Genomic DNA, 13,261 nt, shown 5'->3' on the forward strand with positions numbered 1-13,261 from the left:
TGCCAAGTGTGCTTCACACACACAAGGAATTTGCTTTAGCTACAGAAGCTTCCAGTGTACATAAAGTGACAAGTGACAATACAAAATAATAATAATAATAATAACAATAATAATAATAATAATAATAAGTTTTAATAATTCGTATAGAGTTTTAATTTAGTAGAACTTCTATGTTAAGCTGCTTTGACACAATCTACATCGTAAAAGCGCTAAAAAAAAAAAAGATGAATTAAATTAAACTTAGCAAGTTATCTGATTAATGAAACAAATTATTTTGATTTCTGTCATGTATGCAAATGTCACTTTAATTAAATAATATTTTATTTTAGGATTCCGCTGTCGATGTCATCGAAAATTCATCAAAACCAAATTAACCCAAATGAATAACCTTGTTACACATATTTCATATACAAATAACATTCACTCAGTACTTAAATGTATAGTTCCATTATAACAAATTCAGTAAAACAAATTTAAGCCTTCCCAGCAGGCACACATCATAAGATGTTAATATTAGGTTAGATTTAGATCATGACATCAGGTGACCAAACTTCAATGTCTAGCCAGCATCTAAGGACAACGTTATTTTGATGTCCAATAGCGATGTCAAATTACGTTGATATTTGGTTGATTTTAGGTTTTGTTGAAAAGTGACCAAAATCCAACATCAGAAAGATGTCATAGTGGCAAAATCCGGACAACATCAAGGTAACATGATTAGATGTTGATATTTGGTTGATTTAAGCTTGGACATTGACGCCGGTGTGACGTTGGGTTCTGACGTCGGCACAATTTTCATTTCCAAACGAAATCCAACGTCAATATGATGTCATGTTGACGTTCTGTTCCTGCAGGGTTACTTTAGGAATAAAATAATGTGAAATTATCTACTGTCATGGACTTCAGTTTATTTCAAGCATATTTTTCTCCAAAGTTACTGCATGTTCGTAACCTTCAGATATAGTCCAGAACTCATTTCAGTTTACAAGAGAGTTAAGGAAATCACACATGTTTTCGTTTTTATGATATATTCAACATGTTCTCTTCCCCATTCATCTTGAACGCCTGATAAATCATCACAAGGCCAAATCTGTGGTTTCGGTTTACAAACAAAAGTTCTTTCCTGATGTATACAAGTTTACACTAAACTACTTTGTCCAGCTTCTGCAGACAGAGAGGTTCAATGGAGTAAATGTAAATATGTTAAATCTAAATACCATCTAATACATGGTACCTTATACATAACTGCTTATAGAAAAATAAAATACACAAACTTGACAAATAGTAAAATAACCAATTAACTGCATTAACAGTTAAAAAGAGGCAAGAAAATATCCAACACCTCTCTACATGTTAAGACCTTCTGAAAACTTCACTCTCTAATCAAGAATCAAAGAGAACATCTTTCAAAGACTTTTCAAAGCAGGAGCGCGCTATTTAATGTGTTGCCTAGAGAGATGATTATTGCAATAAATTTCCTGGTGTCCCCAGTGGCGAGCAGCTGAGGCAGCTGCAGGTCGAGTGGAGGAAACGCCCTCTGCGTCGATCCTCTTCCCCGGCTGGAGCTCACCCTGTCTCTGGAGCACTCCATACTCACTGCAGCCTTTAAAGATGTAAGAAATGGTTTGCTAGACATGCAAGAGGTCAGCTGTGAGAAATGCTGCTAACAGATAAAGATTTTTCAACAAGCAAATTAAAAGTTTTTTTCCATTGACATTTGCTTTTGTTTCCCTGCTGTGCATGAGTTGGGAAACATAATCTGCATGTCAAAGCCAATGGAAAACATTAAAACGTAATTTTCAGATGGTGACCTCAAGAACAGCTTTTGTTCTTTTCATTTATTTCCATCAGATATGATTTCTTTTGATTCTCAAAGCAATACAACTGTCCACATTCAAAGTGGCAAATCATATGTAATTCCCTTTTGCCTATACCTTTGATGTTCACCAGCAGTTTGGCAAGTAAGAACATGCAATGGTTTTAGTCATAAATGATTGTTCCTTCTTAAACTGCAAGGTTATTGCCTGCAACATAGTTTCTTAATGGCATTGCTGGAAACTGCTTTACTGGTTGATCAGTTTGAAATGCGACTTGAAATTAATCTACCATGCAGTATCTTGTTTAATGTCTTTGCATACATGCATTGGGTCTTTTCATAAACATTTAATAAATATTTTCTGTTTATTACATAAGATTAACTTTGATCTCAATTATTCGTCAAGAGTTATTTGTGAAATGCAAGCTATGATTTCTTTGGAACAACCCTACATAGCATTAATCAAATAGTTCCAAGAACTTGTTTGCAAGGTTCCTGATGTGTAGATTCATCATAGTTTAAGTATATACACACCACCTGTTATTTTGTACATGCGTGTGAGGTACCGGTGTGGTTGATTGTTTAATGTTGATTGTTTAAATACACTATGAACAGCAGCTACACTAATTATTTTCTTCATTCTCTATTTCCATCTGGGGATACTAATCCCAATGCCCCCAGAGATTATGCAGCACCATTGAGGCGATCCACGAGCTGTGAAGAAATGATGCCAAGGTATCAATATCAATCCCGGACCAGGTCGTATCCTGAGCTGATGCTGTGGCGGTCATGGAGGAGCGGAGAGCATGAGACTGAATCCTAAAAGACCACAGTCTTTGCATTGTTCCTGTGGGCCAGCCTGATTACCCGCTGGTGACCTACTGACACCTGCAGTTCTCCACGATGGACATCCAGTGTTCTACAGCCTCCAGTGCCTAAACTGCAGCTCTGCACAAGAAGTTTGGCCAGATGAGAAATGGCCATGCCCAACTGAGCCTGGTTTCTCTCAATGTTTTTTTTCCCCTTCACTTTCGTGAATTGGTGAAGTTTGTTCCTCACTACTGTCGCCACTGTCTTGCTTGGTTGAGACTAGTGAAGCTCTGCATCGATGGATTTGCTCTTTAGTGTTTGGACTTTCAACAGTAAACTTAACTTATATCTGTGCTAATAATTGATGACGCAAATCTTCCTCCAGACATGACATCTGGTTATGTGATTCCTTCTTACTAGTTTGGTGAGAAAACCTTCTCATATAAGACTGATACATAGATAGTAACCAGGATTCAGCTAGTAATCTTTCCTGATGCAAGGCACAGCCCTAAATAGTTCAGATAAGGAAAAATCTCAGTTTAAAATTCCTGCTTTGAGCCAGCCTCTGTCTGGCTAGCGATCCTTCCTGGTCTACATATTGCAATCTGGGATGAGTTGTATATTCTCAATGAAGCAAATGTAAGCAAACTCATTAAAAAAGCATCAGGAGGCGCTGTGTAATGCTGTAAGCTGTATGCATGTAAAGTAATCTATTTGGAAACTCTGAAGGTTTAATTTGCTCCTTCATTCGAGTAGACAGCTTCTCACATGTATGAAGCTATGCATAAAAAGTTAACCATTTCTGCTCTGACTGAGCTCATCTATGGTTTAGATCAGGAATCTGAAACCGCGGCTTCTGTATAAACCATTTCCACCTAACATGCAGTTTTCTGAGTATCTTCTTTCCCAGCCATTGTCCTCCCTAATGTTTTCCAGTGGTGTCTGAGGGGGTGAGAACATGTCACCTCAAAAGCACAGTTTATAGTTTGTGTCAGATCCAAAGAGCCGAAGGTTGAAATGTGGCTGAGGACTTAACCACAGGTTAACAGACTCCCACGTAGTCCCCCACAGAGACCTGAGATGGATTGTCACGTTTGCCCAAGGGGTGATTTATGAACCTCCTCTATTGAAAAGGACAGAATTCACAATTACCCACAGATTAAATTGTTATTTCTTCACCAGAGCCCACAGGATTTCTTTTTTTTACTCAGGTTCTATCTCACTTTCACTTGAGAATATACTTCATCAAAGATTCTACAAATTTTACCAATTGTTAAAATGAGTACAAATTGCAATTGGTATAGCAACAAAGTCCACTGATTATTACACCGGAATGAGAGTATATTTTGAGCCATATTGACTTAAAAAATAGTAGCATGCATTTGTACATCTTGTACTGCATGATGAAACTACAGAAGAATCAAGCTTTAAATTTAAAAAATATCAAAACTTTTACATATTTGAAGCAAGACACTAATAGTCTAATCCGATTGTAAATAGTGCAATCGATGATACAGGTCCCCATTTCTGCAATCCTGCACAGTATTTGGGGGTCCCACATAGAGTTTGTTCCCCACAGTCAGTTTAGTAGAAGCATTCAGGTCCTCTCCTCAAGCTCTGGATCTATTTAAAGATGTTCTGGAGATGAGGCAGTCTGCGGTAGGTCCACTGGTTTATTTATCCTGCATGGGCTCTGACTATTTTCGGGCTGACTTCACAGGGCACTAATTGCTCTCGTTTCACTGTTAGGTAACGGGAAGAGAAGGAAATGAACAATCACTCCCATGTTTGTTTGAGGGTGAGGTTGAGTCTGCGACTTTGTGTATGTGTACTAGCTTGTACACAAATGGAGTCGTGTGTTAATGACAAGACATTCAGCATAAAGAAAAATATGCAGCTTCCTGTTTTTGTTTATTTATTTTTTCATTCAGCCTTTTTAACTGGAATTTGAATCAGAAACTGAGAAATTTATGAAAGAATGCATTGCTTCTTTCCACAATTTGTGTAAATATACTGTAGACTGCTATAGAGGCAAGTTTAAAAAGAAAGAAAGAAAGTATGAAAGAATAAGCACTGAAGAAAGCCTGCATTATGAATGTGATCTGGCTCTGCAAGTAGGATCATAACACTCTCAGGTGTAAACATACCTCTGTCTTTTCTACTGCCTGGAGGGTATGTTGTACATCCTGACCCTTCTCACTCACTCACTACATTGCACATCAGTGTGGCAGATTCCTGTGTCTGTTTGAATTGTCCAATGTTCTGAAAAGATCAAACTCCCACCACATTGCCTTGTCCATGACCTGTCCTGACACACAAAGCAGGTAAACAGGCCACTGGGGTACCATAGAGTCAGAGTCTAAGCTGTCTTCCTACTTCTATCAGACGTAATACATCACTTTCACCTGCTTCTTGCATCGGTCATGAACCCAAAGCGAAATTTCACCCCGGCAAACGTGTACGTCCCAGTACACTGTGGACTTCATCAGCTGGAGGTTTTATTAAACTCACCATTCCAGATACCCCGTTGACATTTGGAGACTCGTTTGAAGAACAGTTTTATACTCTTTCTCTGAGGAACAGTCTGCGAGAATGCCAAATTTTTCCATGTGTTTCATATATTTGTTAACTTTTGAGCATTACTTCTTGGAGACTCTGAGTTTTGGTAATGAACTGTTGATGGGGGTATACGTACAGCGATATAAATCCAACCGAGCACCTCAGCTGTGATGTTATTTCTCAGCTTTTTGCTCTCTGTGAGCCCTGCTGAGTTGCTTTGCAGTGGTACCATAAGCATCAAAGCTGTGAGTGATTGTCCGAGCAGTTTGTCTGCTAGCACCCCCTGAGGGATCAGCCTACAAACTTACCACATTATAAAGCTCAAAGCGAACACAACTGCCAGGATGAAAAGACCATTATCACCCTGTTTCATTGAAGAGCTTAGGTGGTTAAAAGAAGAGAACATTAGAGCCCTTGAAACCGTTTAATGATGCAAGCTGCCAGAGTTGAATTCACAAGGATTTAAAAGTGCGTAAACAAGCCTGAAGATCTGAGGCCTAAACTATGTGCTCACGTTTTTGCTTACGCTTTTACCATTTTTAATTCACAGCATGGTTAGAGAACAGAAGATGATGCAACAAATCTGTAGGAATGAGATTGGCAAATAATCCACCATCTTCATTTGCAGCAACCAATAGGTTACATCTCCAAAAGCGAAACATACTTGGTGGATTAAAAATAGGGGGGGGGGGGGGGGTATTGGTCCTCTATGCTCTTTTCATTAGAATGTATCTTGCTGTCATTTTGGGCAACCTGACTTAGTGTTACCTGTCCCAAACCAACCCTTGTCTGTCTTTTGCTTTGCTTACTGTATTTCCCAATAATAATAAAAATGAATATATTGAAATTTAACAGACACTTATAAAATGATTCAAACTCTTGAACACATATTCCGAGCAATTGGGGGTCTGGTACCTCGCTCAAGGGTCTCACTTCAGCCATAGTACTGAGGGTCGAAGAGAGTGCTGGTTATTCACTCCCCTATCTACAATCCCTGCCGGTGCTGCAACTTGAATCTGCGACCTTTGGATCACAAGTGCAATTCTCTAACCATTATGTGACATAATTGATATGTGTATATGAAATTTGTTCCAGCTGTTTGCAATACGTGTTACATCATGATTTAGTTGTTAACTCTTCCTGTTTGACTCTTACACTCTAAATCAGTGGTCAAAAAGGCCGCAAATGGATTTATGGCCCTAAAATCAGATAACACAACACGCTTCAGAACTTGAAGGCATCTTTCACACACTTGCTCTGTTCTCATTTCTGACTCTAAAAGGTTTCAAGGCCAAAGCACTGGAAGTTGAGGCAGGCCAGTAAGCGAAAACATGTGTCTCCAGCCCTCAGCCGAGCTCAACATTAATTTGTGTTTGTGTAGAAAATTGCCCTGAGAGAGATGAAAATATATGGGCCTTGGCTTCAGGGAATGGGCTGACAGCTTTGAGGTTTAAGCTGGTCGCATGATGATGTTTTACTGGTTGATGATTGTACTCATCTTTAGTTGAGCGAACCTGATGTTAAATAAATATTTATGTTTATCTATACTTATTTATAACGTTTTCCATCTACATCGCACTGAATTTCGCACGCAGATGCATCTACAGTTGCATCTATCAGTTGGGACGTTGGAGACAATGTATACCAGTATTTAGAAAGACACGACTTTCACCAAGATCTTCGGCAGCGGTTTGCTGTATAACACGACAGACACGTCGCTTTACAAATACTTTGAGACTTTCAGTAACATCGATGAAGCGGTGGTGATAACTGACTGACAGATGGGGATATCCAGAGGATATGGCTTTGTGAGTTAAAACACACATGTTTGTTGTTGTTTTTGTTATACAAAGTCTTTATGTTTATAATCAAGTTATGTAGCTTTATTTAAATATACATATCAATATTTATATTTTCTACTTTTAAATGAATGGGCTTTATGCTTATTACAGTATTTTAAATGTTAGGGTGGCCAAAATATATTTCAGTATTCCTAATTTTCTTTTGTTCTGAAAAAACATTATTCTGCTGCTATTTGAGGCTGAATTTGGCTAAAAAGTGAAAATAATACTTTAATTATTTATCACTATATATTATAACTATATATAACTAATTCTGAATTTAATTACTGATGTCATTGCAAAGAATCTCTTAGGGATTTGATTTTGTTTTGTTCCACACTGACTTTCACTGTATTGACAAAATTCAGATGAAAACTTCAGAGAAATACCCTATTTTGCATTCCATGGGGAAAATGAATTCAAAGAAGTTTGGACAGCACATGAGTAAATTAATGTTAATTTCTGGATGAATTATCCCTTTATGAAAACATAACGTCAGGTTTAAAACAGCATCAATATAGACAAAATATATGAATATCACTTTCATCAATTGGTGAAGTTTGTTCCTCGCCACTGCCACCACAGGCTTGCTTGGTTTGGGACTTGTGGAGCTGTTTATCGATGGATTTGCTGTTCAGTGTTTGTACTTCCATCAGTGAAATTTAAACCACACTGACTGATCTAAACTGAACTTGAACTCTGAAAACTGGACTGACACAATTTCAATTTACTAGAACATCCATGTCAAGCTGCTGCTTTGACACGATCTACATTGTAAAAGCACTATTGAAATAAACATTAATTGAATTGAATATCGACTGTTTTTAGATCTTGCAAATCTACAAAATAAGTCAATCAACAGTTCAACTGTGTGTGTGTGTGTGTGTGTGTGCGTGTGTGTGTGTGCGTGTGTGTGTGTGCGTGTGTGTGTGTGTCTAGGAATGTGCATGCAAGTATTATTCATGTTAGTGTACAAAACAGCAGCCTCTAACTTCTCCTTGTCTGATGTACCTCAACATCCACTCTTGTGGAAAGCAACAGAAGCAAACAAAAACCAGTGCAAAAACTGGTTCTCTTGGTGACAGACTTTTTCCGTGCCCCAGGGCACCTGTTGTCCCATATGGGTGATCGCTGCAGAGTGAGACAGGACAGGCATTTAATGCTGGCAGAATGTCCAGCACTGCTGCCTGCTTTCTCAGTAGCATGTTCACACAGCTCCCACTTGTGCTTTGCTATTCGCTCTGTTTTGTGAATGTTTAGGGTTTAGCAAAACACACCATGCAAGAAATACTGATGGATAGCATATGCTTGTTATGTACACAAGCAATAATAAAATAGTTTTAAAAGGGTTCAGTGAGTATAGGACTTAGGGCTGCACAATGTATCATTTCAGCATATCGCAATGTGCACATCTGCAATATTCCCATCACAGAATGTGCAATGTTGATCTATGATTATAGTTGACTAGGAGACATGAGAATAGAGTTTAACCAAATGGAGTGAAAGTTTGTCATTTGCCCATGTTAAGCACGTTAGGGCCTGATATTGGCCTGAATTACTGCTTGTAACTTCAATGAAGAATATTTGTATTTAATTTTTTTATACAGTAAAGACTTTTGCAAGTTATTTTACATTTGATTAAAATTCTCTACCTGAATACTATTTGACTGTCCCGGAAATCCTAAAACACTGTTATTTCACTTTTATAATTGCTTTTTTTGTATTTGCTTGTGATTTATTAAAAATTTAGCAAATTTTTGCATGATTCACTTCCCTACAAACTCTTCTCAATCATTCTAAATAAATAAATATTTTCCAAATAGCAGTTTTCTAAATATATTGCAATATTTATCGCAGAAAAACAAAATATCGCAATGTCAGATTTTTTTCCAATACCATGCATCCCTAATAGAAGGCTACCTTAAAACATTGTACAATTGTCATTTACTTAAATATACAATCTCAGACAAATTGGACAAGAAAAAAATAAGATTTCAAAATGTACTGTATAAAAAAACACAAAAAATGTATGACAAGGGTTTCTGAGAAAAAAATGAAGCCCAATTAGATTAGATCAAATGTGAAATTTAAAGTCTCTAGTTTAATTGTGCACATAAAAGTACTGGGTGTAAAAAGAACTGATTGCTAAGCAACCATACAGCTTATACTGTAATTTAATAAAGTGGCAAGGCCTGTCGTGCATTTAAAGTTTAAGCTGTTTAAAGTGAAGCAGTTGTGTTCTGTACATATCTAATGCAAACACTTTTTCTTTGTTTGAGTAAACATTTGACATAAAAAAGGTGAGTGGTAAATGAGTTCTTTCAGTAAATGGCATCATAAGAACAGAGCTTTCTTGCAGAATGGTCCCCTTCGTACTAAAACACACACTTTGACATCTCAACAATGACATGCACATCAAAGCTCAGTCAATATTTACATCAATCTGCTCCTCCGGTGAAGAAAGAAAGTTTTAGAGGGGGCATTGTGTTTGAAAGACTTTTGCTTGTCTGATCTATAAGGGCTCGAACTAAATCTTTGTGAAGGGGGAAACCGTTTCTACAAAAGTATGTGAAATGCATAACTTGTACTGTGGACGATATAAATGGTGGATAATAAAAAAAAAAATTCACATAATAAATCATCATATTACGATTGGCTGAACTGTGTATGCAAAATATCATTCATTTCATATTTGATGCCATGCAATATATTGAATAATGCAAAAAATCTCCCTATAACATTGGCAGTATAAAAAAGTGATCTGATCCCAAGCACTTGCAAATGTCCACAGACACTCCTCAAGACGTTTCAATATGTTTGAAAGGTTGCGGTACATGTGTTTGCAATCCAATTCCCAGCCTACGCTTTCTCCAAAGCCTGAAACACAACTCTCTCCAGTTATTGATTCACGTGAGCTGCACAACGTTTTATGAGCGAACATTTGAGTCCTCCTTTGCGTCATCATTCACAATCAGGGGACATATGGCATGCCTTAGCGATTAGCATGGACTTAAACCCAACAGGCTTCCAGCTGACATGGAGAAACCCAATACTGTACAGAGCGCCCCACTGCATCACTCTACACACACGTTCCCATCAGATACCACTGCGCGGAGAACTGTCACAGGACACATGGGAAACAAGCATTGCACTCTGCATGGGTCACCTGCACTGAAAGGATCTCGTTTGGGTCAAAATATAGCCTCGATAATGTGAGCAGGGTTTGTATAACAACCCTGATTGAAGGTGCCCGTCAGCAAGGATCACGTACGACAGATCACATGTGTGTCATACTGCACCGGTGGATCAAAATCCAGAAATGGGTTGCAGGTCTTTTCTGATAAGGTCACGTGAAAACATCAGAAATGGGATAGTGTAAACAAATTAAGTAACAGTGGTGGTGTGTTTAATAGGGGAGACAAACGCTTCCCATGTGTTTTTCATTGGTTCGAATAAACAAAGGTATTTAAGCACAAATTCGTCTGTCACATAAGAGAAGCGGTCTTGATAGAGAGAGTATAGCCTGACATATACTCATCATGAACCGCAAGATTGAAATACAGGTACTCCCACAATTACAGAAAATAGATTCTGTTTCCCACTCAACCCTTTTCTTAAGACAATTTGAGAAGATAACATCAACAGAATTGAATTATTATTTACTTCTAAACTATCAATACCTCTACTGTCTCAGTTATGCTGTCTAATAATAACAATAATAATAATACATCTGGGTCCTGAGGCAAACAAGCTGAGAACCACCGATCTGATCAACCACTCTTGACAGAGTCTGTTATTAACTTTGAGCCTTTCATATCTACCAAACCCATCATTCAGGCATTTAAAACAATAATCACACAGCGTCCTTTTGAAGATATTTTATGTAATCAAAGCAAGCCATTCACAATCCCATCAAAGTAGATGACTGAAGCGGGAGGGCGTACTCACAGGTAAGATGTCAAAGGACTCAGATCAGTTGGCACACTGGATAGTCCTTGTTCGGAGCAGTCCACCAGAAGCAGGATGCCATCCTCCTCACACTGGCAAGCAGACGGACACTGCTTAACAGGCACAGCGGCACCCGGCGACCCGTGAGAATGGGCACAGGACACGGCATGCAGGATCAGTAACACCACCAACATGACAATGACTCCAACTCTTGTCTCTTTGTGGATGATCTGTATATCTGTCTGTCTCTCACTCAGCTGTTTGTCTGTGTGTATGTGCCTGTCTGCTCTCAGCTCTCTGAAATGTTATCCTGAGCCTCGTCTCTGTAGATTTATTCTGTCACTTCAAACTCCCATGGGTGAATGAGTCAGTCAGGGGCTCACACAGGTCTTCTCTCCCTTTCCCGTCTCATCTCACTTAGGAGACATTCACCTATTGTAGTGGAAGCTTGCAGGGCACTTCTGATTGGACAGAGGTTTTGGAGGGTGGAGCTGCCAGGCACTGCACTCCTCCTACTTTCTCTTGCGCGCTCTTTCAGCCTCAGGCAGCTGGAGTGGATGGTTGGAAGAAAGCAGGAAGCTGAACTCTGTAGGAATGGACAGATAGCTCAGTTTCACTATGGATTTCCATCACACCTTTAGAGGTGCCTTAATCCTTACTTCATAACTTTCCAGCAGCTGCTGAAATCCAGATTTTTTATTTGTTTTTTTTTAAAGGGGAAAGCTCCCCTTGATCTGGCAGCATCCAAGCATTGACTGCTTCTCCTGATTGTGCTCCTTGTGTTAATCATATGAGAATCATGTTTTGCTTCATTTCTCTTGGAGCAACGCTTGCGTGGTGTTTTATAGCCCGAACAACAATGATTGAGTTGAGCTGCGGGCTCCCCTCAGCCAAACAACCTACAGATTTACAACTGCACTGTCCAAGCTTGTACAGCGGAGTGTCTCTTTACCACATGAATATACAGAGTGGTTTGCAAAGACATTTGCACGGCTTGTTCACTGGTTCGCACTTTAGCTAGTAAAAGGAACAGTGATGAATTGTGTTTTTTTTTTGATTGCTAGGTGATAAATACCATTTGTTTACATCTTGAAGGATTATGGTAAGCCCTGATTGATTGCTGCCAGAGTCCTAACAGGGGCAAAATCTAAACATCTCAGAAAAGCACTACAGAGATGTACCACAGGTTTCTAGGAAAAATCTTGCAGGATGACTCCAAGTCTCTGTAAAAATTCTTTAAGTGCAGTCACTGTGTTAAGTGTTGTGAAGGATGCAAAATGTGCAACATAGGCTCATTCTGAAAATGAACCCCTATATACAGTTCTGGAGATCGTAAATTATGTTGCCAGAAGTACATATGGCTGTATTTCGTCTTTAAAACTAACACTACAGGGCGGTATGAATGACGCCGTTCCTTTTTGCGCTTACCAGCTGACCACTTACCTCCGTATGGACGGCTTTCCCGCTGTTTGCAGTTTGTCTAGTTGCGCACCACTTACATTGGTGGACTTGAGATGCAGAGAGGAGTTGACCATGGACCATGACCCTGTCTGGCGAAGCAAGGTTCCAGAAAGCAGGTAAGACATAAACAAAAGCCCAAAAAAATAAACAAACAAGTAAATAACCTGGTGAGAATATGGTATCAGGGGGCTTTTATTTTTTATTGGTTTGCTTTTGAAAACACTGTCAGTTGGGTTAAGAGAAATGGGTGGGCGGGTCAATTGGTGCTTTTGAAAACACTATTGGTTGGATTTAGGGAAGGATAAGTGTGGGTCAGTCTATCACTCAGTCAGTCAGTCAACAGTGGTGGATTTACACAAGAAGAGCAGGTGCGAATGGCACTCGCGAGAGAAATTTGAGGTCTCAAAAAGCCTACACAGCGGCCTCTGGCGAATTTGCAAAAACAAAAACTGAAGAAAAAAAAATGTACCTCTTGGGATTTAGCACTCTCCAGAAATGTATGTATGTATATATATATATATATATATATATATATATATATATATATATATATATATATATATATATATATATATATATATATATATATATATATTGGGTTGGGGCTTTGATTGTTAACGTGACACATTTCCCTTTGTGAAACTTTAGAAAGTTTCTGAAAAATAAATAACATTAGTTGTTGCTTCATTTGTTTTGCATTAATCTTGGTCTTTCCATCTGTTTCAGAATCTTTCTAGAAGTTGATGCTTTTTTTAGCTATCAGTGCTGCAGTTCAGTGCTGCTCATTCATCTGGTTCAGAATTATTCACAATGGGCTCAAATGAAT

At 38.5% G+C, this 13,261-nt stretch overlaps 1 protein-coding gene across 1 annotated transcript in view; it reads right to left on the reverse strand.

Annotated features, from left to right (window-relative positions):
• Positions 1-11,372, reverse strand: part of LOC130217312 (leucine-rich repeat-containing G-protein coupled receptor 6) — a 188,075-nt gene extending 176,703 nt beyond the window's left edge. The window contains exon 1 of the mRNA XM_056449400.1: positions 10,975-11,372. Within this exon, the coding sequence (XP_056305375.1) occupies positions 10,975-11,168 (194 nt within the window). The 5' untranslated portion in view covers positions 11,169-11,372. The remainder of the gene's footprint in view (positions 1-10,974) is intronic.
• Positions 11,373-13,261: the final 1,889 nt, after the last annotated feature.

Source organism: Danio aesculapii, chromosome 23, assembly GCF_903798145.1.
Source record: "Danio aesculapii chromosome 23, fDanAes4.1, whole genome shotgun sequence".
NCBI classification, from domain to species: Eukaryota; Metazoa; Chordata; class Actinopteri; order Cypriniformes; family Danionidae; genus Danio; species Danio aesculapii.